The sequence below is a fragment of the Lynx canadensis genome, chromosome D1 (genome assembly GCF_007474595.2).
Source record: "Lynx canadensis isolate LIC74 chromosome D1, mLynCan4.pri.v2, whole genome shotgun sequence".
Lineage (NCBI taxonomy): Eukaryota > Metazoa > Chordata > Mammalia > Carnivora > Felidae > Lynx > Lynx canadensis.
Genome location: NC_044312.2, coordinates 104,914,077 through 104,941,565, shown reverse-complemented (window position 1 = coordinate 104,941,565; position 27,489 = coordinate 104,914,077). Strand labels below are relative to the sequence as shown.

The following is a 27,489-nucleotide window of genomic DNA, read 5'->3' as shown; positions in this document are numbered from 1 at the left end:
TGGGTAGATTTTCCATGTTAGTCAGAGTCCTCAGATTGCTGTTGGTCTTTTGGGGAACATGAGGTAGAAGTTAAAGTCATATCATCTTGGTATGAAGCTGAGCAAATTGAAATGTTTTTTTGCACATCTTGTTCTGAATTTATATCAGACAGATAGGCCAAATTTGTGTCTTGTACTGAGCTTTGGCAGGAGAAACAACAATCTGGATTTTTGTCTTCTGACTGCTGGTTGTGTAGGTTTTGGTATTTCATGCTTTCTGGTTTGTTGTCTCTTATTTGCACGGTTTCTGTTTGCATACCTTCTTTTTGGATATCTGTGGATTTAAGGTCTTGTTCCACATCTTGATACTGACTGTCGTTGAATGGAATGCTTTGTAATTGCTGACGTCGAGTTATGACGTGCACATTTTGGGCTTCTTGGTATAGAGCTTTCTGCTTTAGGGACTCTTTCTCTAGTAGATCTTGGGTTTGCCAGGCTTGGGATTCCCACCTCAGGGAATGTGGCATTTCAAGTGCCAATTCTTGTGCTTTCCACTCTTTGTTTCTCCAGCCTTGAATTCTCCGGTCTTGGAATTGTTGGCTTGAAGATTGCCAAGCTTGGTATTCCTGGATTTGGGATTGCCAGTTTTGATGTAGCTGCTTCAGGGATTTCTCCTCTTGGGCCTGCAGGTTTTCAACCTCCTCATACTGGGGTTGTTTCTTGGGGGATGTCTCCATATCAGTCTGTTGAGCTTTATCTTTTCTGTCTTTGGGTTGTTCCTTTGGGGATTTCTCCTCTCGGACTTGCAGATCTTTAGTGTGCTCCTGTTGGGTTTGCTTCTTGGGGGATTTCTCCATATCAGTCTGTTGAGCTTTATCTTGTCTGTCTTTGGGCTGTTCCTTTGGGGATTTTTCCTCTTTGTCCTCTTGATATTTACGTTGTCCACTTGGGGATCGCTGCCTTAGGGATTGTTCCTCTAAGACCAGCAGCTGGTCTTTAGTTCGCTGATCTGAGGACTTCTGTCTGGTTTGCTTAACTTGGGTTTGCTTATCTATGGAGTGCCTCTTTGGGGATAGCCAGTCCTTGATGTGCTGGTCTAGGGATTTCTTTCTTGGGGATTGCTGGCCTTGCATTTGCAAGTCCTGGGATTTCTGTTTTGGAGTTTGCCAGCCTTTGTTTTGCCTGTATAAATCATGTGACTTTCGGGATTGCAGGTTTTCATTTTGCCAGTCTAGGGATTGCCACTTTGTGGATTTCCTGCTCTGGAATTCCTCCTGAGATTTCCATTCTTGGGTCAGTAACATGACTTCTGATTGCATGTCTTGGTATGATACACGTGCAAGTTGCTGGTCTCGATGTTGAAGATCTAGGGCTTGCTGATCTAGGCGTTGTATATTAGAGGACTGGGCTGCATGAAATGCTGGGGCTGCAAGTACCATGGATTGTGCTGGCAGAGCTTGTAGTTGGGAATGCAGATCTTGGTAAAGTATGCCTTCAGATGGCGGCTTTTGGGATATCATGTCTTGGGATAATATATTTTTAGATGGCATGTCTTGGGCTAATGTGTTCTGGGATGGTGTGTTTTGGGATGGTGCATATTGATATGGCATGTCTAGGGCTTGTGTATCTTGGGATGGCGTGCTCTGGTATTGTGATTCTTGGGATGATATGTCTTGGTATGGCATGTCTTCTGATGTCAGGCCTTGAGACTGTGTGTCCTGGTATGTTGGGGCTTGAGATGCCAGGACTGGCAGAGCCTGGGGTGGTAACATTTGGAGTTTTTTTATGTAACTGGATGGGAAAACTTGGAGTGGCAAAGCGCGGGACTGCAGAAGTTGGGTTTGATTTTCTGGGCGTTGTGCAATAGCAGATTTTAGGTCTTCATCTTTCAGTTGTTTGGCACATGGGATCTTTTCTGTGGACCTTTCCAGCAATGTGGGAAGCAAAGGTTTCAGCTTAGGTCTTTCCTCATAAACTTGTGAAGGTGGAGAAATACTTTTCTGTTGTTCATCTAGCATAGACACAGAAGATGTGTAGTAAGTTTTACTGCTTCTCCTCCTTGAATGTCTGAAGGCTAAAGGATTTCTTGTGACTCTTAACTTGAAGAAAGTATAGCCTCCAATGAAAACAGGTTGTATGTTTGTTGTTGAATCAGTAGTGGAGGACTGTTCTTGAAGCTCAAATTGTACTGCAGTATTTTCTTCAGGGACAGAGAGTTCACTCTCTTGAGTAACATCCGAAGGCAAGAAAAATACAATCTATAAAACCAAGGGGTATAGAAAACATTAATGGAATAATCAATCACCTTGGATGTTCTTTTCTTCTTGTATTCCCAAATTATTTTTCGCCTCTGCCTTAAGACAGTAGGGAGGACACAACATCTACACAAGGAGTTAGAAAACAAATACCAGTACTAACATTGTCTTTACCATCGACTCACTGGTTTTATCACTATTTATCACTATTACCTCAAATATCAAAAAGGGGAATTTGGTTAAGATTGTCTGAAATATTCTTCCCATACTTAATATTATAAAGCTTCTAAGAAATTTAAAATAATCTTCTCAGCATTCATATATTCAGTTTTATAATGATTTACTGTTCACCTGCTAGGTGAACTAGATACTGGAGATCAAAACTAATTGGATGTGGGCGTTGTCTATAAGGTGCTCACAATTATAGGTATACCAAGATATAAATAGACAGTAATACAGTTTAGCAAATGCTATTATAGAAATAGGTGCTAAGTGCTTTATGGGAATGTAGAAGTCATGACCTAATTCTGAGGGCCAGGAAATTGCTTCATTGAGGAATGTTTGATCAATGTCTTGATGGGTGGACAGGAATTCCTCGGGCAAAAAGGTAAGATGAAGTAAGATAGGAGTCAAAATGCAGGTAGAAGAGGCAGTGGGTAGAAAAACAAGGCTATGATGCAGCATAGTGTGAAGGCAGATGATAAACAGATATTGTTGGGTGGTATGCTAGCTGCTATAAGTTGAATGTTTGTGTCCCTTCAAACTTCTACGTTGAAACCTAATCTCCAGTGTGATGGTATTTAAAGGTAGAATGTTTGGGAGAGGTATTAGTTCAGGGGTGGGGCCCTCGTAAATGGAATTAGTGCTTTTATAAAAGGGAACCCCAAAGAGCTCCCGTGCCCTTCCCTCCGTGTAAGGACACAGTGAGACTACCAGCTATGAACCAGGAAACAGCTTCTCACCAGACTCTGAATCTACCAGTACCTTGATCTTGGTCTTCCCAGCTTTCAAAACTATGAATAATAAATTTTTGTTGTTTAAGCCACTCTGTCTTTGGTATAGCAGCCCAAATGGACTAAGATAGAAATTGATGCCAGGAAATGGGAGTGCTGCTGTAACAAATGTCTAAAAGTGTGGACGTATATTTGGAAATGGGTAATGTTTGGAGGCTGGAGGAGTTTTGAGTTCTACATACTAGAAAAAACTTATATTGCTATGAGTGAACCATTAAGGGCAATTCTGGTGAGAGCCCAGGAAGAAAAAAAGGAGAGCTGTAGATAAAGCCTTAGTCTTCTTAGAGAATACCTAAGTAATCCTGAACGAGATGTTCGTGGAAATATGGACAATAAAGGTCATCCTGATGAGGTGTCAGACAGAAATGAGAAATATGTTGTTGGAAACCGGAAGAAAGGTGATCTTGGCTATAAAGTTGCAAAGAACATGGCTGAATTGTTTGTGTCCTAATGTTTTGTGGGAGGTAGAACTTGCAATAGTGAAGGAAATGATGGAATTTCATGTAGTAATTATTAATAATGAATGATAAATATTTTATGTAATAATGAAATTTAGCTGAAGCTATTTTTTTTAAGTTTTTCTTTCTTTTTTGAGAAAGACACAGAGAACACAAGTGGGGGAGGGGCAGAGAGAATCACGGTCAGGCTCTGTGAGCCTGATATGGGGCTCGAACCCATGAACTATGAGATCATGACCTGAGCCAAAACCAAGAGTCAGATGCTTAACCAACTGAGCCATCCAGGCACCCCTAGCTAAGCTATTCCTAAGAGGTGTTGAAAGTGAAGCTTGAATCCTTCAGATAGCTAGCTAATGGTAAAATATGAGAAGAGAGACATTACTTAAAAATGGAATTGTTAAGCAAAAAGAAAGCAGGACCAAGTCCATCCATTCTGCAAAGAAAATGAGAACACTAAGAGTATGGCCGTGACTTGTTTGATAAGGAAATCGGTATAGATCAGCCATCTCAACAATAGCCAGAACCTATTCTCCAAGCAATGGAAGAATGACACCTAAGGTGATTCTGAGAGCTTCAGGGGCTGCCACTCCTACCAGGGGCTGACAGTGTAAGAGCCCTGGAAGAAGAATGATTTCAAAGGCTAGGACCATCCCTCTGGTTCAAGCCAAGCCAGAATGCCCCCTCCCAGCGTCTCAGAGGTGGGCGCCACCGCATGGGCTGCAACCAGCTGAGCCGTGGGAGTGTGACCACCCCCACTGAGGTTTCAGAATCTGCCATGTGACGGAGCACGGGCTTGGGGCCCCACCCCAGCAGAGCCACAGGCATGGGACTCCAGCCTGGAAGAGTCAAAGGGCCCAGGCAGAGAGCTGCTGCAGGGGCAGAGCTCAGGCAGAGAGTTCCTGCGGGGCCTTCCTGCTGAGCCACGTGTGGTTGGAAGCCAGAGCATCCAGCCAAAGGGGGTCACTCTTGAGCCTTAAGGTCTGTTTGTCCTGTTAGGTTTTGGACTTACTTGGAACCTGACCTTTTCCCCCCTTATTTATCCCTTCTGGAATGGGAATGCCCATCCTATGCCCGTCACAACACCGTATTTTGGAAGGTTGGTGTCATAACACATTTGGTTGCACAGGCTCACAGCTAGAGAGGAATTTGCCTCAGGATGGATCTTACATTGAGTCTCACTCCTATCTGATTTAGATGATACTTAGAGGAGACTTTGGACTTAGCCTTTGAAGTTCATGCTGAAACAAGGTAAAGACTTCTGGTGCTGTTGGGGTGGAAATAATATATTTTTCATGTGAAAGGGCATGAATTTGGGGGACAGGCAGGGATGGAATACTATAGATTGAGTGTGCCCCTTCCAAATTTATAAGTGGAAACTTAATCCACAGCACGAAGGTGTTTGGAGTTGGGGCCTTTGGGAGGCAATTAAATCATGAGGGTGAAGCCTATATGAATGGGATTAGTGCTTTTATAAAAGAAACCCAGAGAGCGCCTTTGTCTTTCCCACCAGGTGAGCACACAGTGAGAAGATGGCATCTGTGAACCATCTGGCATCCACCAGGCCTGAATCTACTGGCCTCTTGATCTTGGACTTCCAGCCACCAGAACTCTGAGAACTTTTTCTTGTTCGAGCCACCCAGTCCATGATATTTTTGTTATAGCAGCCTGAAGGTACCAGAGACTCTGAGAACTCTGAGAACTTTTTCTTGTTCGAGCCACCCAGTCCATGATATTTTTGTTATAGCAGCCTGAAGGTACCAAGACACTAGGCCAGGAAATTTGGACCTTCCTTTACAGGTAAATGAGATCTATTGAAGTTTTTTTAAACAACTAAGTGACAGCATCTGATGCAACCTTTAGCCAGTGCTTCCCAGTCTTTACTTTTTTTTTTTTTTTTGAAAGGGGCTGTCATTACAGCCTCAGTCTGCTGAGTTTTGCCATCCTGTGTCCTTTCTTTTTTTTTTTATTTTTTTTATTTTTAAAAAAAATTTTTTTTTTCAACGCTTTTATTTATTTTGGGACAGAGAGAGACAGAGCATGAACGGGGGAGGGGCAGAGAGAGAGGGAGACACAGAATCGGAAACAGGCTCCAGGCTCCGAGCCATCAGCCCAGAGCCTGACGCGGGGCTCGAACTCACGGACTGTGAGATCGTGACCTGGCTGAAGTCGGACGCTTAACCGACTGCGCCACCCAGGCGCCCCCATCCTGTGTCCTTTCTAAGGTCATCCATAGAGTCAGAATAGACTACTTGTTCTGTTTGATGAAGTGATTGGAACTCTGAGTGGTTAAATGACCTAATGATGGTTACCTCTCTGATTGATGGCAGGCCTAAAATAAAATGCCTAGCACATTCTCTTGTATGATCATTGTCATTCCCCACCTTCTAATTTGTTTTCACATCCATATTTTATCACCATTGGAGGGATATTTGTGTGAGGATAAATAGTACTTTAGGGGAGATTTATGCATTCTCACTTACCCTAAAACTTTTGTTTCATTTGAATTGTAATTTTTTTTCATTTGTTAAAAGAAAGATTTGGAGGCATGAATTGGAATTTCTTTAACTTTATTCAAGATTTTAAGTGTATGATTTTAAATATACTCCTCTCTAATGGTAACAGTGATTGCCAGGTGCTGGACAGACTTCCAAAGTCATCTCAAGTAATTATTATGACATTCATATGAGATTATTTTCCTTGTTTTATAACTGAGAGAGCTGAGATTCAGAGATGTTAAGTAACCTGACCAGTGTCACAGAACTATTAACTGGTGAGGCTAGGAGTCATACACTGCAGTTGAATTCTAGGTCCTGCACTTTTCTCTCTCCTCTCCTCTCCTCTCCTCTCCTCTCCTCTCCTCTCCTCTCCTCTCCTCTTCTCCCCTCCCCTCCCCTCCCCTCCCCTCTCATCTCTGATATATGCTTTATAATAACCACTTCAGTTACACCTTACTCTAGGGTGGCTATTACTGAAGACTATATAAAATAATGTTTCAGGCATGGTGGTTTGCACAGAGAAGTTGTTTGATAAATAACTCTTTCCTCTTCTTGGGATCAGGGTGCATATTACATAACATCTTTGCATTCTCTTTGTACTTTTCACATTGCCATGCCACTAAAAAATAACCCTTTCATGGGGGCGCCTGGCTGGCTCAGTTGGTTAAGCATCCGACTCTTGATTTCAGCTCAGGTTATGATCGTACGTTTTGTGGTCTCACGAAATGTGAATCATCAGTAGATAATGGAAAGTAGATGTAGAGACATAAACTAGAAGGTATGAGGGGCTGGAAGGAGGAGGAAAGGGGGAGTTATGTTTTATGGCGCAGTTTGTATGGGGATGATGAAAGAGTTTTGGACATAGATAGTGCTGATGGTTACACATCATTATGAATTAATTTAATGCCATTGAATTGTATACTTGTAAGTAGCTAAAATGATAAATAGTATATTATGTATATTTTGCCACTAAAAAAGGATTACTACCTGAAAGCTACAGAAATGAAGACAGCATGGAATATGTGAAAGGATCGACATGCAGATCAGTGGGACACAGCAGAGCATCTAAAAAGACCTCGTATAAATATGAGGTCATATGAGACCTCATATAAATATAAATATTTATGTGAGGTCAATTGATTTTCAACCAAGGTGCCAAGGTGATAGGGGAAGACATTGCATTTTTGACAAATAACGTTGGCATAGCTATATATCTCCGTGGCAGGGGTGCGTGAACTTCTCACCTCAGAGCTGTATAATGTGTAAAAGTTTACTTGACATCTATTAAAGATCTAAACACAAAAACTAAAGCTATAAAATTTCCACAAGAAAATAGAGAAAAAAATCCTTACAGTCTTGTAGGCAAAGCCTTGTTGGGACACAAAAAGGACTAACCATAAAAGAAAATAAATCACAAGTTGTTATGTGAAAGAAACTATTAAGAAAATGAAAAGGCAAGCCAAGGCTGGGAAGAATAGTAGCAATACATATATCTCAAAAGAGGACTTGTGTTAAGAATCATTTAAGCTCTTGTAATTCAATAAGGTAATGCAATAAAAGTTGGCTAACAATTTAAAGAGACACATCTCAAAAAAAAAAAAAAAAGAGGACAATAAACACATAGAATCTCATCATCATTTGCCATCAGGGAAATGCAAATTAAAACTACAATGAAATTCTACTACATACACACTAGAATAACAAAATTATCAATACAACTGGCAGTTCCAAGTGTTGCTGGTTATAGAGAGCAGCCATACCTCTCATATTACTTATAAGAATGCAAAGTGATACAGCCATTTTGGAGAACCATTTGATATTTTCTTACAAAGTTAAGCATCCATTTTCCATCCCATCTAGCAACGAGGTCATGGATTTGAGAAATGCAAAAGAGAAATGACACCATATGTCTACCCAAAGATGTGAACTCAAATGTTCATTGCAACCACATGCCCATCAGGAAGTACACGGATGAGCAAATTGTGGTGTGCCCTCACGTAAAAGGAACAAAGTATTGATACGTGAGACAGCATGGATGAATCTCATGAATATGCTGCTTAGTGAAAGAAGCCTAGACACAAAATGTACTTATTTATGATCCACATATGTGAAGTTTGAAAACATAAAAACTAATCGAGGTGATAGAGATACTGATTGCAAAGAGGTTCCAGAGACTCCTTTGGTGTGATAGGAATTCACTATATCTTGATTATAATGGTAGCTAAACAGGGGTGTACAATTTGTCAAAACCCCTTGAATTACATACATTTAAAATGGGTGCATTTTATTGTTAGTAAATTATACTTCTACAAAGTTGATGTAAAAGAAAAGTGGGGGAAAAACCCCACTTAACACGGGTCCTGGAATTGTTTTTTGGGATTTAGAGAGCAGGCTCAGGAACCACATTATTTAAAAAAATATTTTTTAATGATCACTTACTTTTGAGAGAGAGAGAGAGAGACCGACAGAGAGAGAAAGGTGGCACGAGCAGGGGGAGGGGCAGGGAGAGGGAGACACAGAATCTGAAGCAGGCTTCAGGCTCTGAGCCATCAGCACAGAGCCCAATGCAAGTCTTGAACCCACAAACTGTGAGATCATGACCCGAGCTGAAGTCGGAGGCTCAACCGACTGAGCCACCCAGGCATCCCTGGAACCACATTATTTGAGTCAGAATCCTGATGTTCTGTGAACCTGGAGAGGTTACTCTTTGTGTTTTAGTTTTTCATATGTAAAGGAAGGGAGTCTTGATGGTTTTGTTAGGATTAATTTGGTGCTAAGTGATTATAACAGTGACTGACAGAGTAAACATTTGGTAAGTGTAAGCTGTAACAATTATAAATAACAGGAGCATGGCTCTTAAATATTTTTCTTCTCTGCCTCTCCTCTAGTGAGGGGATTGACTCACACAGCCTTGTGGCCCAGGGAGAAGCTCTCCGTGTCACAGTAATATAGGTTCCCATTAAGTCTGTTTCTCTTCGTATACTCTGGCAGGGAGAGAAGGAGCTATGTCTGAACAGAGATGACTGGATAGCAAAGAGGGCAGGATGGCTGCCTCAAAGGGTGGAGTGAGCCAGCCATCGCTGTTAGTTAAGCTTGTCTCTCCTTGACCTGCCTCACCTCAGAAGTTGTAGTTCAACATCTGAGAATACTTCTCTGCCCACTAATAGGCTGGGGGTCACCTTGCAGTGTCCCTACAGGAACCCATTCTTGCAGTAATATCCAACGCACCTCATCGGAGGTTGTCCAGCACTTGCTTCTGAAGGAGGAGATAGTCACAGAGATGCCGAGCTCTACTATGCTGGTGACCAGTAAGACTGACAAAATTCCCTGCAAATAGTGAGGATAGATATATGGCATTTGGAATGAAAGCTGTATCATTTTAAAGGTAAAAGCCAAGGACTATTTACATTGTATGACCAAGTAAGGAAGGGAAAACCCATATTTTAGATGCCCCCACAGCCATCAGTGACTGAACAATTTTCATCTTCTGTCTTTTTGACAAGCAGAGATAACAAACCCTAATGCCTCTAGGGGCCAGGCAACCATCCCAAATAAGTGAAATGGAAGGGGAGACAGTAGAGAATAAAGATATTCCTAGGATGTGTCCATTTCCCAGTTCTGAGCAATAGTTACCGTGTGGGAACAAGGACCCCATGAGGTCTTTCTTCTTTCCTAAGGAAGCTGGATATACAGATTTTTAATGTGAAAATCTCCAGCTTTTCCTTCACTTGTGGGAAGCAAATAGAGCCTATCTGCAGGCTGGATGCCGCTCACAGACTGCTGTTTTGCACACTCTGCTTCAAGGTAATAGATGAAGAAGCAGCATGTGAAATAGCATGGTGTCCAAAAGCTTAGACTGTGAAGACTGAAAGAGCTGGGTGCAGTCGGGCCAAACTTAACTTGGTCGCGTGACTGTGTCTCTAATTCTTGGTTTCCCTATAACCCATTCAGAAGCCTGGATTTCCCCCCATTTGTTGGTAAAACTGAAATATATGAAGTGCCTACTGTAAATTTGCTGTTGAACAAGACAGACCTGCTCCTGGTCATTGTGGGATTTGCATCAAATAAGGGGGGCAAAGAGTGACAAGTAATTAGACGGTTATTTTTAACTACGTTGCATTATCTGCCATGAGAAAGTATTGGGAGCCATGCACTACTATAATGGGAGATCTGAACAGGTGAGCCCTGGGAAGGGTAGAAGCGGGATCAGGATGGACCTCCTTAATGAAGTGAAATTTAAACCGAGGTTAAAGAATGAGGGGGAATTTTAATTGGGTAGGTGGAAGAGGGTAGGCACTGGGCTGGGGAACATTGGAAGCAGGGGAAGGCTCGTCTTATGGTCCTGGGACAGTAGGTATTTAACACATTAAGGAATTTGGGGAAGTGCCAGAAGTGTGGAGTGGGAAGGGTAATGGCGCGGAATAATGTTGGAAAGGTAGGCAAGGTAGGTGTTACAGGGTCTTGTAAGCCTTTTAAGATTTGGGTCTTAATTCTGTATTTCACAAGAAGCCCTTTAGTAATGTGCTCAGATCTGCATTTTTAAATGACGACTCCGGCCACAGTGTAGACAAGTAGATTTGTCTTTGAGACAGAAGATATCCATTCAGGAGACGTCTAGAGCCCACTGTTCTGGCTTGTGTGTGTGTGTGTGTGTGTGTGTGTGTGTGTGTGTGTGTGTTTTAAAGCTTATTGTGATGTTTGAATTACACTAAGGAATTGTGGAGTTGTATACACATGAGGTCTTGGAACGGATTGTTCATGATTCTGCATGTAGGCACTAATCCTGCAAAATCCCTAACTGTGCAGAGCTGAAAATAGACAGCAGAGTTTTATAAATCTGGAGATTTAACCCTTTTGGTACACGGTTTCTCCCTGATTCATACCAACATAATGAACAGTAGTGGTCTCCTGTCCGCTAGGAAAAAGAGTAAGGAATTATAATATATTGTATTCTTGGCCCAATCAGGACAGGATTGTGTTCCTTACGTAGTGTTCTGGCTTTCCTTAGTAAGTTTTTTTTTTGAGTCTAATTCTGGAGTTGACCTCAGAATATATGGGATTGTTCTTAGGTTCGCTTTTACAGGTGATTATGAGGACTAAAAAGATCTCATATGCAGTGACTGGTAGTTCTTTTCTCTTTCCTCTTCATTTGGGGATACAATTTCCCATGATTCTATTTCATTTCAATCCAAAAGGTCAAGTCTCACTAACATCCTGGGACCAAAGCCTTTAAGATGTGGCTGACGGAAGTAGAGTGAAAGCCTAGTATGTACTTGGGGAAGTAAAGGGAGAGGCCTCTGGGAATCACTGACATGCATAAAAATAATGTCACTGAATACTTACTAGATAAATATTGAAAATTACACCTACAGTTGCATTTCCTGGCAAAGATACATCTCATCTGCTGTAGTGAGTAACATTGCTACATTTATGTAAAATAGTTTATGTTCTAAAATTATTAGAATACATATTAAGTGGCTTAAACACCTTCTCCCACTGTATTTTGTTTTTAGTATTAGTTGAGTAAACTCTTTAGATCATTTTGTTCCTCTTTAATTCTAGAAAGGTAAAATTTAATCTAATCTACGTCCGTACTAATAGTAATAGCCAAAACCTATTTGACTGTTTACACTGTGCCAGGCAGTGTTCTAATTTAAGTAACCCTCAGAACAGCCCAATGAGGGAGATATTCTTATTATCTTCATTTTCCACACAAAGAAAACTGGGGCTTAGGCAAGTTACAGTATTAGGCCAAGGTCACAAGTGTGTAAGTCACACAAGCAGGGTTCAGATCCTGAATCACAGTGTCTTCTCAAGAGTCTGTTCAAATGCTGACTCGACTTCCATTAGTAGAATCAAAATTAATGACTTGATGCATCGTGAACATAGCTCAGATAAGATCATACAGAGTCACCGTATGGAGTAGGACCACTTACATTGAACAGGTTTCTACCTATAACACATATTCCTTCGAGGGAAGGCATCTGGCAGTACTTGTGCTGGTACCTGTAGCTGATAATGGTTAGAGTAATCCCAGCCACCGCAACCAAGGAACTGATGACATTCATGGCTGTGACACCTTGTCCCTAGAAAATAGGTTTTAAAATAATATTAAATAAAAACCAAACCAAATAAAAAATTTCTTGTAAGAGGTGCCTGGGTGGCTCAGTTGGCTTAACATCCAACTCTTGATTTCTGCTCAGGTCCATGATTCCAAGGTCATGGCATTGAGCCCCTCACTGGGCTCTGTGCTGAGCATGGAACCTGCTTAAAGATTATCTCTCTGTCTCTCTCTGTCTCTCTCTGTCTCTCCCCCCCACTCCGCCCCCTCCCCTGCTTGCACTCTCTCTCTCTCTCTAAAATAACAAAATAACAAAATAATTTAAAAAAACATGTGCTTAAAAAAATTTTTAAAAATTCCTTGTAAGAAATTCTTAGTGCATTTGTCTTTCCAAATACGCCTCAAGGATGAACTGTTCCATCAGGTCAGTATACTTAAAAGGCAAGACAACTCAAATTCTGATTCATCAAAGTCGGAAGACAAACTACGTTTTAGAATGAGCCAGGAAGCCACGAAAGGGAACGGGTAGAGAAGGAGTGCTGTATGGTTAATGCTAAAGAAGACATTCATTTTATCCTAATGCACCATCTTTCATAATCTACAAGCAAAATGGTGTGTTAGAAGATATCTTGGCCTTATAATCAGACCTAATTTTGAGTCCTAGTGAACTAGGACCTTGCACAAGGTAACTAATCTCTGGGAAGCTCAATTTCTACCTCGAGAAATGAGAATAATGTCACCTAATTTTAGGGCAGTATCCATTTATTTATTTATTTTAATAAATGTTTACTGTACCCCAACTATGTGTCCAGCACTGAATTAGGCCCCTGGGAGACAAAAATAAACACAGTAGATGAGGTCCTGCCTTCCTGTGGCTTATATTCATTCCCCCCAAGGATTCAAACAATAACCAACCAAATCACTAACATATTTACAGATTGCTACAAATTTGGACTGGGGTTTAATGATTTCCTTTCTTGATTTCAGTGTCCCAACATGGAAGGTATTAAAAGTCCAAATTGCCCTACCAAATTCCCTTTACTCACTCCATATACACACACACACACACACACACACATATATATATATATATGTGTGTGTGTGTGTGTGTGTGTGTGTGTGTATGGAGTGAGTAAAGGGAATATATATATATATATATATATATATATATATATATATATTCCTACTCACTCCATATATATATGTTCCTTTATAACTTGAATATATATATTCAAGGCATCCTGCCTGCCTCTGTCTACGTAGCTCTCAGTGAGTCAGGGTTAGGTCTGCCTGTCCTTAGTTTATTCCTCAGCTCTTAAGGGAACCAATACAGAGAAAAGAACAGCATTGGGTCATTATCTGTAGTGTCTGTACTTATTTCTATGGGTGGAGAAAGATGGGGGCTTTCCCATAGTTCCCCCAGAACTTTCCTATAGTCTGTAGCTATTCTTAGAGGGAAGTGGCAGAGGACCATAAAAAACAGTGTTAGAATGGCTTTAAGAGAAGGCTCACATATCCATAGCCTTAAAAAAAACATGAGTCATTGGAAGGTAGTACAGACTTTTAAGTGTCTTTTCTATGTAATATCTTATTAAATTCTCAGAATAACCTTTTGAAGAAGGTACTTTACTCTTCAAGTTGACACAGCAATGAGTGATAGCCTTGATTCTATCCCAGAATGATCTGCTATCAATGTCAGACTCTTTCTTTCAGACCCTGGGCAGGTCCCCAAGAAAAACTTCTGTTGGTGGGGGTGAGAGCTAATGGTGATGTTGGCAGGTAGGGATGACCTGAACTGCAAATTTGATGTCTAAAGATTTTCTTGAGAGATCCTTTGTTTTAAAGGCTTTATATAGAAAGATGATGCAAAGCAAGCAGAAGGTTTTAAACTACATAGAAGTCATGAAAGTAACTTACCATACATTTTTTCTTCTCATTGATTCCTGTGATGTATCCCGTAATAACAAACTATTAAGAAGAAAAGAGATAAAAGTTAACAGGTAGTGTGTTTGACTCTCTTACAGTATAAATTCCTTCAGAGACTATATTGTAATCTCTATGTCTGTGAATCTCCCCAACTATATGGTCTTTCCCCCTGAGCATCAGGGAGGAAGGAGGGCAGGCACTGATGTAAGAAGAAATACTATGTTGGATATGCCCAGCACTGAACAACACCCCTTTGCCAGGGTCAGTTGGGAGAGGCAGGCCCTTCTTTAAGGTCCACAAAATACCACCCAGATGTTTGGCCCAGCTGGGCTCTACACAGAAAGGTAATCCTGGACTCTGGGCCTGGAAGAGGGAATGGTGAGCTGTGTCTGCTCTCAGCAGATGGAGGAAGACGTTCAGGGCAGAACTCTCTAACGGCTGATATCAGGGCTAGAATCTAGTATAGTTATCTCAGCCACTTCTTGTATCTGGAACATAGAGTCTTGTACAACCCAAGGAAAACAGAGAACTCTGTCACCCAAAGTGGAGCCCCTTACTCATTTGAATATTCTGGGAATGAGAACTTCTGTCGGAATTGGTGTTGGACCTTGAGGACATCTGGGTCTCAGTGTTTGGGACCTCAAGGTGACACACGGAGATCAGAAAGTTACCTTTGATTCCTCCCTCCACTTCACTGCCCACAACAGATCACCACTGGATCAGTTCTACCTCCAAAGCGCTCTCAAAGCTTCCCATCTCTTTCTATCTCCACTGTGGCCCATCTAGGTCAGGGAATCCCCTGGATTCTTGCAGCCTCCTTTCAACTGATTGTCCCAGGTTTGCTGTTACCATCCTTGAATTCGTTTACAGCTCAGAAAACCCAATGATGTTTTAAAAATAACAAGTCTTCAAATGTCACTCTCCTGTTTAAAGATTATCAGTGGGTTCCCCTTGCTCTCATATTAGAGTGGCCACATTCTTTTTTTTTTTTTAATTTTTTTTTTTTTTCTTTTCCAACGTTTTATTTATTCTTGGGACAGAGAGAGACAGAGCATGAACGGGGAAGGGGCAGAGAAAGAGGGAGACACAGAATCGGAAACAGGCTCCAGGCTCTGAGCCATCAGCCCAGAGCCTGACGCGGGGCTCGAACTCCCGGACCGCGAGATCGTGACCTGGCTGAAGTCGGACGCCCAACCGACTGCGCCACCCAGGCGCCCCTAGAGTGGCCACATTCTTAATATGACCACAAGGGCTGGCACAACCTGGTTCCATCCTACAGTTTTGGCCTCATTTTGTGCCAGTGCCATAGACTCATTGGTCTTCTTTCTGCTGTTCTTTCCCATATCAAGCTTCTCACTCATGCTTTGCCTTTGCCAGGGGAGGCTTTCCTTGCACTTCACCCAGTGAACACCTATGTGCAAAGCACTTCGCTGACCTCCATGCCAGGTGAATGCCCCAGTAAATCTTCACAGGCATCTGGAACTTGTCTCTTAGAGTACTTAGTGCAAGTGAAATAACGTATCTGTGGAGTCAATTTTACTTTTCCACTTCCAGCTTCCCTATCATATGGCAAACCCCATCTGTTTCTAAGAGGAGCAATTCACCACCTCCCTAAGAGGGCCTTGTTTGCCTCTCAGCACCTACAACACTGCCAAAGATAGACTATGTGCTCAGTAAATATCTTCTCAGTGAAGAGTGGAGTTTTAAAGAGCAGCATGCCAGAACCTCGCTAGAATCCATCGGTGCAGGTCACACTGAGTCACACTGGGGAAATTCTGTTGTGAAATAAGGAGGTGGGGAGTTGGTCTTTTTGTTTCTCTACAGTGTGGCATGTGTAGTTTGAAGATTATAGTTCATATTACAGTATTTCTATTTGGAAAATGGAAGTACTACTAGTTGTGTTTGACCTGGAGATTATAGAAAAAGCATGGAATATTTATGTTTGTCAAAAGAGCAGGTTTTTAATAGAGACAATAGTCTCATTTAATTATTTAATGAATTATTATTTAATTCCTTTGTTCATTGAGTTATGTCTACTATGCAGCATGGTTCTAGCTTCTGAGAATGTAACAGAAACTAAAATAGATAATACTTTTGCCATCTTGGGAGGGTATGTTCTAGTGAGGAAAGCTGTGTTGAGTGTACCCTTAAATATTGTGGCACAAGATTAGGAACCAGAGCTGTTGGGATTGAATGGAACTAGCAGTACACTAAGAATTATAATTATGGCTCTATAAATAACTAGATGAGTGACACTCATAAAATTGTCTCTGGGAATAATAAGGGGACTAAAGAACAATAGTCATCTTTAAAATTCTCCTTAAGCTATGAGAGTATATGATTCTATGAGTGCTAGCTAGATATGTTTAAATTATTATCTGTTCTTGAGATTAAACAACATGGTACTAAACAACTAATGGGTCAATGAAGCAGTCAAAGAATAAGCTTTTAAAAATCCACGGAGACAAATAAAAATGAAAATACAGTGGTCCAAAATCTTTGGGATGCAGTGAAAGCAGTTCTAAGAGGGAAATATATGGTGATACAGGCCTACGTCAAGAAGCAAGGAAAAGCTCAAATAAATAATCTAACTTAACTTTACACCTAAAGGAACTAGAAAAAGAAAACAAAGTCCAAGGTGAGTAGAAGAAGTAAATAATAAAGATCAGAGCAGAAATAAATGACATAGAGACTAAAAAACACAATAGGAAAAATCAGTGAAACCAAGAGCTGGTTCTTGGAAAAGATAAACAACATTGCTAAACCTTTAGCCAGACTCATCAAGAAAAAAAGGGGAAGGATACAAATAAATAAAATCAGAAATGAGAGAGGAGAAGTAACAACTAACACCACAGAAATACAAAGGATTATAAGAGAATACCATGAAAAACTATACACCAAGAAATTGGACAACCTAGAAGAAATGGGTAAATTTCTAAAAGCACACAATCTTCCAAAACAGAATCAGGAAGAAATGGAAAATCTGAACAGGCTGATTAACAGTAATGAAATTGAGTCAGTAATAATAATAATAATAATAATAATAATAAAAATAAAAGTGAAAGTCCAGGACCAGATGGATTTACAGGTGAATTCTACCAAACATTTAAAGAAGAGTTAGTATTTCTTTTTCTCAAACTATTCCAAAGAATAGAAGAGGAAAGAAAGCTTCCAAATACATTTGATGAGGACAGAATTACCTTGATACCAAAGCCAGACAAAGACACCAAAAAAAAAGGAAGACTACAGGCCAACATCCCTGAGGAATATAGATTCAAAAATCCTCAATAAAAAAGGTGCCTGGGTGGCTCAGTCAGTTGAGCATCCAACTCTTGTCTTCAGCTCAAGTCATGCTCCTATGGTTTGTGAGTTCAAGTCCCATGTTGGGCTCTGCACTGACAGTGTGGAGCCTGCTTGGGATTCTCTCTCTTTCCCTCTGTCTCTCTCTGCCCCTCCTCCATTCTCTCTCTCTCTCTCTCTCTCAAAATAAATAAATAAATAAACTCTAAAAAATTATTTAAAAAATCCTCAACAAAATATTAGTAAGCCACATTCAATAATACAGTGAAAGGATCATTCACTGTGATCAAGTGAGATTTAATACAGGGATGCAAGGATCGTTCAATATTTGCAAATCAATCAACATGATACACCACATCAACAAAATGAAGGATAAAAATTATATGATTATCTCAATAGATGCAGAAAAAGCATTTGAAAAAATTCAATACCCATTCATAATAAAAACACTCAACAAAGTGGGTTTAGAGGAACATACCTCAACATAATCAAGGCCATGTAAGAAAAACCCATAGCTAACATCGTACTCAGTGGTGAAAAACTGAGAGCTTTTCTGCTACAATCAGGAACAAGACAAGGATGTCTACTCTCTCCACTTTTATTCAACATAATATTGGAGGTCCTAGTCAGAGCAATCAGGTAAGAAAAAGCAATCAGGTAAGAAAAGCATCCGTATTGGTAAAGAAGAAGTTAAATGTTCACTATTTGCAGATGACCTGATACTACATGTAGAAAATACTAAAGACTCCACCAACTCCACCAAAAACAAAAAACAAAAAAACAAAACAAAAACAACCAGAAGTAATACATGAATTCAGTAAAGTTTCAGGATACAAAATTAATACCCCCAAATCAACAGTGTTTTTATACACTAATAACAGTGCCCAAAGCCATCTACAGATTCAATGCAATCCCTATCAAAATACCAACGGCATTTTTCACAGAACCAGAACAAATAATACTAAAGCACTAAATTTGTGTGGAATCACAAAAGACCCTGAATAACCAAAGCATCTTAAGAAAAACAAAGCTGGAGGTATCACAATTTCAGATTTGAAGATACACTACAAAGTTATAGTAATCAAAACAGTATGGCACTGGCACAAAAGTGGACACATAGCTCAATAGAACAGAATGGAGACCCCAGAAATAAATCCATAATTATATGGTCAATTAATCTGTGACAAAGGAGATAAGAATATACAGTGGGAAAAAGACAGTCTCTTCAATGAATGATGCTGGGAAAACTGGACAGCTATATGTAAAAAAAAAGAATGAATGAAACTGGACTCTAACACCATACACAAAAATAAACTTAAAATGTATTAAATATCTAAATGTGAGACCTGAAACCATAAAAATCCTAGAAGAGAGCATAGGCAGTAATTTCTTTCACATCAGCCATAGAAGCATTTTTCTGGACATGTGTCCTAAGGCAAGGGAAACAAAAGCAAAAATAAATTAGTGGGATTGCATCAAAATAAAAGCTTTTGCACAGTGAAGGAAACCATCAACAAAAATTTAAGAGACAACCTTCTGGATAGGAGAAGGCATTTGTAAATGATATATCCAATGAGGTGTTAATAACTGAAATATATAAAGAACTTCTACAACTCAACACCAAATAAAGCAAACAATATGATTTAAAAATGGGCAAAGGACTTGAATAGACATTTTCCCAAAGAAGACATATACATGGTCAATAGACACATGAAAAGATACTCAACGTTACTAATCACCAGGGAAATCAAAACCACAATGCAATATCACCTTACACCTGTTAAAATGACTAAAATAAGACAAGAAATAACAAGTGTTGACAAGGATGTGGAGAAAAAGGAATGCTTGTACACTGTTGGTGGGGATGTAAATTGGTATAGCTACTGTGAAAAATAGTATGGAGTTTCTTCAAAAAATTAAAAAGAGAAACACCATATGATCCAGCAATTCCACAACTGGTTATTTACTGAAAGAAAACAAAAACACTAATTCAAAAAGATAAATGTACCCCTGTGTTTATTGCAGCATTATTTGCAATAGCCAAGATATGAAAGTAACCTAAGTGTGCATCAATAGACAAAAAGAAAAGGAAGACGCAGTATATATACAATGGAATATTACACAACTATAAAAAAGATGAGATTGTGCTATTTGAGACAGTGTGGACGGAACTAGAAGATATTATGCTTAGTGAAATAAGTCACACTGAAAAAGACAGATACCATATGATTTCACCTATATGTGGAATCTGAAAAAAAAAAAAGCAACACAAAAAACAGATCCAGACCCATAAATACAGAGAACATACTGACAGTTGCCAGAGGGGAGCAGTAGGGGGAATGGAGAAATGGGTTAAGAGAAGAGGGACATACAGGCTTCCAGTTGGGGAATGAATAAATCACAGGAATAAAAGGCACAGCATAAGGCATTCAGTCAGTGACACTGTAATAGTGTTGTATGTTGACAAATGCTAGCTACACTTGGGTGAGCACAGCATCATGTATAAACTTGTCAAATCACTATATTGTACACCTGAAACTAATGGAACATTTTTTGCTGGCTATACTCAAATAAAGATTGTCTACTCTCAACCTCCATTTCCATATTTGCAAAAGAGAAAGTAGGATATTTACCCATCTGATCTCCCAGGTTGGTAGTAAGGAGCAGATGACTTACTCTACACACAGGGCTCTGGAAACTTTTAAACACTGTACGCCTAAGAGCAGTTATTACTGTGATGATGGTAGATGCAATGACCAAATGGAGTTGCTTCTCTTGCCACAGAAGGGACTATCTGGTCTCCTTGGGGACCATATTCATGGGATTCTTCACCCTGGGACCTGACTTGACGCAGTTCAAACCAGTCTTGATAGTAATTTCGCAAAAGCTCCTAACTGGTAGTACTCACAATAAATGCTCCCCAGAATGGATATCCCGTGAGGAAAACGAGGGGAAATCTCTGGGAGAAATGGAAGTAATTGAATGCAAATATGGTTCCAACACCCGCAATGATCAGAGCAAGCAGGATCTGGAGAGCCTGGGAGGAGAGAAATGGGTACATGAGGTCACTGGTGCCCCAGCCTCTTGGGACTCTCCCGGGCCCCTGGGACATCCCACTATGCTTATGTCACGCCTCCCTCGACACGAATGCCTTCCTCTTCCGTTTGCCCACTGCCCTCAGAGCTTCAGAAAGTCCGGTGTCTCTTTCTTCTTCTCACTTACCTGGGTCCTACAGGTTCACGTCTTTCACTTTCACCCTTCACTGCTTATTATACCCCCTGTATTACCAGTTTACCTTGCGCCGGACAGATAGGAGTACATGTTTCCATATCCAGTCTGTGCTTTTGGAATTACGGCTCAGCCCCGTTCTCTAAAATCTGTGAAGTTTGCTGATCTAGAGTGGAGGGGCTGGGGTGAGGTTTATGTCTCGTCTGCTCTTCCGGCAAGGGCCTGTCCAGAGGTGAGAGTAACCCAGTGGGCTCACGGGCCTGTGAGCAATCTGCACCATTGGTGGTCTGGCAGGGCTGGTGGCTCTTCTCAGGATACAGCTTCTCCTCCAGCATTCTGGGTTTTTCCCCCAGCCCACACCTCTATGGCATCACCCAAAGTGGTACTTTTACTCTTGTACTAAAGATAGAGGCTGTATACATAGCCCTCCCCTCGGTACATGCATGACTGAAAAATGTTTTGTCTGTATGTCTACATTGTGGCTCATGGTGAAGCTTTGGAGAGAGTTTTCAAAGAACCCCCAACGCCTGGAACAGCACAAAGGGGAAGTTTAACCTCTCCTCACATGGCTTTTAGCTCCAAGGGACATGCCACCACGCTCTGAGGTCACCTCCTCAATAAAACATTTGGGGAAATTATACCAGTTTCCTGCCTTTCTCTCTGCCAGGATTCAAAGAACAGTATTAACTCCACATGAAACAGCCCTAGGATTTCCTCAGGGTTAGGGAAGTTATTAATTGCAGGGTTAAATGAGCCCCCCCCCCACCAAGAAACATTTCTAAGACATGTTCATAAATAAGACATTTCTAAGGCACTCTGCATGCATTTCTAAACAGAATTTTTATTTCTCTTGTTCATCAAAATCTAGGAAAATGGTATTATTGGCTACATATTGGCTCTTCTGCTGAAGATCTGCTTATTTGTACAAGCAAATAACTTAGGGGTTTTTATGATTAATGAAGAAGGAAACATTGTAGGCAAAACGTGAGGGAAAAGAAGGGGAATCAAGTCCCTTCCTGAAAAGGAATCAAGTCCCTTCCTGTGTCTATTCAGACACACCTGGAAAAATAGCTTCTTTTCTCCCTTCTGAGGAAAACCCGTGGACAGGAGAGCACTTACCCCCAAGACTTTTGGCTCTCCCTTCAGGAAATCCAGCAGAGAGCTCTGAGGCTCATAGGGAAGGGCAGTCAGTACTGTTTCATTTGGTTGTATCATGATGTGGGATGATCTTTCGTCCTCAGATGAAGACTCCATGATTCAATGGCAGAGCTCTATTAGAAGAGTAAGTGATTAAAAAGCACAGCTAGAGTCATGGTCTTCCATTAGCCTCCCATGGAGTCCTTAGCAATGAGCCTTAGCAGTTGCCCTACTCACTCCTACCACCACAGAATCACAGTCATTGAGTCATAGAGTCTTAGAATTCTAGAGCACATCCAGCCCCTGGGATCCCCTTGTCCAGAAGACCTACTTTCTTGTCAGTTTGTGTATAAACAGGTGGCAAACACACACACACAAATAGATGGTGTACGTGAAAACAAATCCCAGTACCTATGCTCATGAGATATAAAGGAACTAAAACTTACGGAATGTCTATTCTGTTCTAGATTCTGTAGATAGTGTTTTGTTTTGGTATCTGTTAACGTTTAGTCTTTTAACAGTTCTATAGTGCTGAAACTGAGGTACAGAAGATTACATTGCCCAAAGTAACATACTAATGGGTAGGGAAAGGAGCCAGACTCCACTTGTCTGTCTCTAAAATTTGTGTTTTTTCCACCCTCTTCCGAAAGGCCTAAAGCTCATCCTACTCAAGGCCTTTCTGGTTTAAACAATACAAGTATGATGAAAGGAACATAAAGTGCCTTTTGGAATTTTGCTTTTCATGTTTAATTCTTTGTAGTCCTGTATTTGTTATGATTTTAAGTATTAAACCATAAAGGCGAATGGTTTCACAAACTCAAAAACCATGTATGTACAAATGTCATCTTGAGTATTTCCTAGTTGGTGGCAACCATGGCCAGCAGGGTCTCTCAACCTCGGCACTGCTGGCATTTGGGGCCTGATAATTCTTGGTTGTGGTGACCTGTCCTGTGCACTGTAGGACACTTGGCAGCGTCTGTGGCCCCTGCTCATTAGATGCCGGTCCCACGTCCCAGCTATGACAACCCAGATTGTCTCCGGACATTGCCAGATGTCCTTTGGGGGTGGGGAACAAAATCATTTCAGGGTGAGAACCACTGATGTAGAGAAATAATTGCAGACTGTGTTCTCTGTTTTTTTTTCCTGTTAAAATGACTCCTTTTCACATCCAGACTCCAGAGAGTATGTGTTTCTCAATACAGCATTTTTCTGCCAACATTTATTCAGATACATTTTAATTTAGGCGCCCAAAGTGCAACGCAACATTTTATTTTATTTTATTTTATTTTATTTTATTTTATTTTATTTTATTTTATTATTTTTCAAATTTACATCCAAGTTAGTTAGCATATAGTGCAACAATGATTTCAGGAGTAGATTCCTTAGTGCCTCTTACCCATTTAGCCCATTCCCCCTCCCACAACCCCTCCAGTAACCCTCAGTTTGTTCTCCATATTTAGGAGTCTCTTCTGTTTTGTCCCCCTCCCTGTTTTTATATTCTTTTTGCTTCCCTTCCCTTGTGTTCATCTGTTCTGTGTCTTAAAGTCCTCATATGAGTGAAGTCATGTGATTTTTGTCTTTCTCTGACTGACTAATTTCACTTAGCATAATACCCTCCAGTTCCATCCATGTAGTTGCAAATGGCAAGATTTCATTCTTTGGATTGCTGAGTAATACTCCATTATATGAGTATATGAGTATATGAGATATATATATAACATAATTATGTATAATATATTATTATATAATGTAATTATATAATAATAGAATAATATATATTTATATATAATTATATAATATAATTATATGTAATATAATAATATAATATATATTATAATATAGTATATAATATAATATATAATATATATGTAATTATATATATAATATAAGCACATCTTCTTTATCAATTCATCCATCGATGGACATTTGGGCTCTTTCTATACTTTGGCTATTGTTGATAGTGCTGCTATAAACATGGGGGTGCATGTGTCCCTTCAAAACAACACACCTATATCCCTTGGATAAATGCCTAGTAGTGCAATTGCTGGGTCATAGGGTAGTTCTATTTTTAGTTTTTTGAGGAACCTCCATCCTGTTTTCCAGAGTAGCTGCACCAGCTTGCATTCCCACCAACAATGCAAAAGAGATCCTCTCTCCGCATCCTCGCCAACGTCTGTTGTTGCCTGAGTTGTTCGTGTTAGCCATTCTGACAGGTGTAAGGTGGTATCTCATGGTGGTTTTGATTTGTATTTCCCTGATGATGAGTGATGTGGAGCATTTTTTCATGTGTCGGTTGGCCATCTGGATGTCTTCTTTGGAGAAGTGTCTATTCATGTCTTTTGGCAAGGCAACATTTTAAACGAAACAAAGTGTGGGACAGGTCTGTACTTAAATTCTAACCAGAAAAAAAAAATTAAAAAAAAAAAATTCTAACCAGAAGTGACAGATCACCAGAATCACGTGGAGAAGTCGTGAAAAGCATGCCGTGGCAATAAAAGGGAGGTGGACCCAGGGCAGTGCTGACTCACACTGCAGCCACACTCAGCAAGAAAAGCACCTGTTACCAACCATTGTGATTATTTGGCGATCAAGGAATTACAATAGATTAAGCATTTCGTAACCTGACGTGTTGGTTTGCCATTCACACATAGATATTTTATTGCCTTTTATTTAACATTTGGGGAAATTGTATGGGAGCTTGGGCTGACTAATAGCATATGGTTTTTCCTGTAAAATGATGCGAAAGAAGCGTCTTCATGAAGAATACCTGATTTTTAGGAAAGAATAACTGATGATACACAGGAGACACTTACAATTTTATCTGCCTTGGTCCTTTCAAAAAAACACATCTCCTTTTATAGTTTTGAGCAGGTTATAGTTGTCAGCCTCTGCCTTTTCCCCCTGCTTCTTCTTAAAGATGGGTCCTTTGATAATATTTCAGTCTATGAATTCAGACCAGAAGGCAGAAACTAGCCTATTCCACGGAGAGGCGAGGTGAGAGGATCTCTGTGGGACAGCTGCCAACAGGATGATATTCTTTGGGTGGAAATGGTATTCCCTCTATTCCCTCTTGCTTTCAACCTGCAGAAGACCACTCTTAGCATTTGGCAGGAAACATTTAGCACTTAGCATGTGCCAATGCTGCTTTAAATAACATGAGATACTCCCTCCCTAGAGTCACCCTTGTGCACGTGCTACCATGTCACTCTCGCAACAACTTTGGGTGGTAGGTTTTATTGTCACACCCATTTTATTTTATCTTATTTTTTTTTTTTCGTTTATTTATTTTTGAGACAGACACAGAGCATGAAGGGGGGAGGGGCAGAGAGAGAAGGAGACACAGAATCGGAAGCAGGCTCCAGGCTCCGAGCCGTCAGCCCAGAGCCCGACGCGGGGCTCGAACTCACGGACCGCGAGATCGTGACCTGAGCCGAAGTCGGACGCTTAACCGACCGCGCCACCCAGGCGCCCCTATCACACCCATTTTAAAGAGGAGGAAACAGGTCCAACGTTAATGCTGGTAAGGGTTGAGGCCGAAATTTGAGCTTGGCTTTCCCTTACATCTTCCATGCAACAATCTAGTGTGTGTGTTCTTTTTTTTTTTTTTTTTTTTTTAAGTTTATTTATTTTGAGAGAGAGGGGTGCAGGGAGAGAGAGGGGGGAGAGAGAAAAAATGTGAGCAGGGGAGGGGCAGAAAGAGAGAATCTCAAGCAGGCTCCGAGCTGTCGGTATAGAGCCCGATGCGAGGCTTGAGCCAAAATCGAGAGTCAGACGCTTAACTGAGCCACCCAGATGCCCCTGTATTCGGTTTTTTTTTTTTTTTAATTACTATCAACTACCACAAATATAGTGGCTCAAAACAACACACAAATGTGTTATCTTACCATTTTCATGGATCAGCAGGGCCTAGCTGAGAGGCTTTGTTCAGGGTCTCACATGGATACCTATCATCAAGGTGTCAGACAGGCCGTATTTTCATCTATAGTCTCAAGTGGGCAAAACCTACTTCCAAGCACAGTCAGGTTATTGACAGAATTTATTTCCTTGTGGTTGTATGACTCAGGGCCCTGGGTTTTGCTGGTTGGCTGCCCTCAGTTCCCTGCTTTCTCAACATGACCGCTCCCATCAGGCCACCAGGGAGTATCTTCACCCATGCTGGTTAAGATGGGAAGAAGGATAAAGAACTCGTGGTATGGATTTGAGTATGTGTGGCTCAGCCAGTAATTGTGAGTTACCTTTTGGGGAACCTGCAATTTTATTCTAAAAAGTGGAGAGAACACAGAGTTCTAATATGTATGTTAAATATGTGCAATGTCTGCTTAGACTTGGTCGAAAGCGTTCACTCCTTTTCTTGCCGAGAATTTATTAGACCTTCTTGGTAGTGGTTCTTGCCTGATTGAGTTCCCAAAGTGAATACAGTAGTGAGACAAAAGAGGGAGTAAAAAAAAAGACGCCCAAATCCCTAGCTTTAGAGATTGAACAGATGGGCACGCCATTTATGAAAGACGACCAGGTGGGGGGAGTGGAGGGAAGTTGCAAATGAAACACACAATGTCTTGACTGCACCTGCTGTCAGTTTGGAATATTATCCCAGATAATTCTGAATATATGCCAGATAGTATTATTTGAAATCTTACTGAAATCTTATTCCAGATAATTCTAAATATAGTTCTCTAGATATTCTTAAGAACCTTTCTGTTGCCAGAGAAACAAACAAATAAGAAATGGATCCTGGATTAAATATTTTAGGGGCTCCTGGGTGGCTCAGTCGGTTGAGCGACCGACTTCGGCTCAGGTCATGATCTCACAGTTTGTGAGTTTGAGCCCTGTGTCGGACTCTATGCTGACGGCTCAGAGCCTGGAGCCTGCTTCAGATTCTGTGTCTCCCTCTCTCTCTGCCCCTCCCCCACTCATGCTCTGTCTCAGAAATAAATAAACATTAAAAATAAATTAGAAAAATATTTTATTGTGTTGCTTGGCTTACAGAACAAGGAAGATTCTCCAAGGCCCTCCACCCCCAATGTAAAAATACTAATACACACACGTTTGAAAACACACAAATAGGGGTTGAAAACCTCAGAAGAGACTAGTAAGTGAGTGCCCTCGCTTCTAGATTAGTGGGGGTTGACATACAATTAACAAACAAATAAAATACATAGTATGTCAGATCATTGTGATTTGAGGAAAAAATAAGCAAGTGATAGGGAGAGAGAGCTGTAATTTTATGTAGGTTGGTGGAGGAAGTTTTACTGAAGCTAAGCTATTTGAAGAAAGACCCAAAAGAAGTGAGAAAGGAAGCCATGGAAATAATTGTAGGAAAAGTATTCCAGCCAGAGGGCCGACCAATGTAAAATTTATTTTTTAATATTATTTTTAATAACTTTTTAAAAATGTTTATTATATTTGAGAGAGAGAGAGAGAGGGAGGGGCAGAGAGAGAAAGAGAGAATCAGCACAGAGCCTGATGAAGGGCTCAAACTCACAAACCGTGAGATCATGACCTGAGCTGAAATAAAGAGTCGGACACTTAACCGACTGAGCCACCCAGGCGCCCCCTGATGTAAAATTTCTAAAGAAAGAATATGTCAAGTGACTGGAGTAGAGAGAGCAAAGGGGAATAGTTAGAGGTCAGAGCAGA

General features: G+C 40.6%; 1 protein-coding gene across 1 annotated transcript; it reads right to left on the bottom strand.

The window, feature by feature from the left end:
- Positions 1-17: 17 nt before the first annotated feature.
- On the bottom strand, positions 18-21,969 carry MS4A14 (membrane spanning 4-domains A14). Its single transcript, XM_030333832.1, has 8 exons — positions 21,835-21,969; positions 20,396-20,524; positions 14,179-14,229; positions 12,137-12,286; positions 9,429-9,527; positions 963-2,237; positions 769-902; positions 18-708 (listed from the first exon to the last, which is right to left on the bottom strand). Exons 1-8 carry the CDS (start codon positions 21,967-21,969, stop codon positions 18-20), a joined length of 2,664 nt encoding a protein of 887 aa, XP_030189692.1.
- Between the last annotated feature and the right edge of the window lie 5,520 nt (positions 21,970-27,489).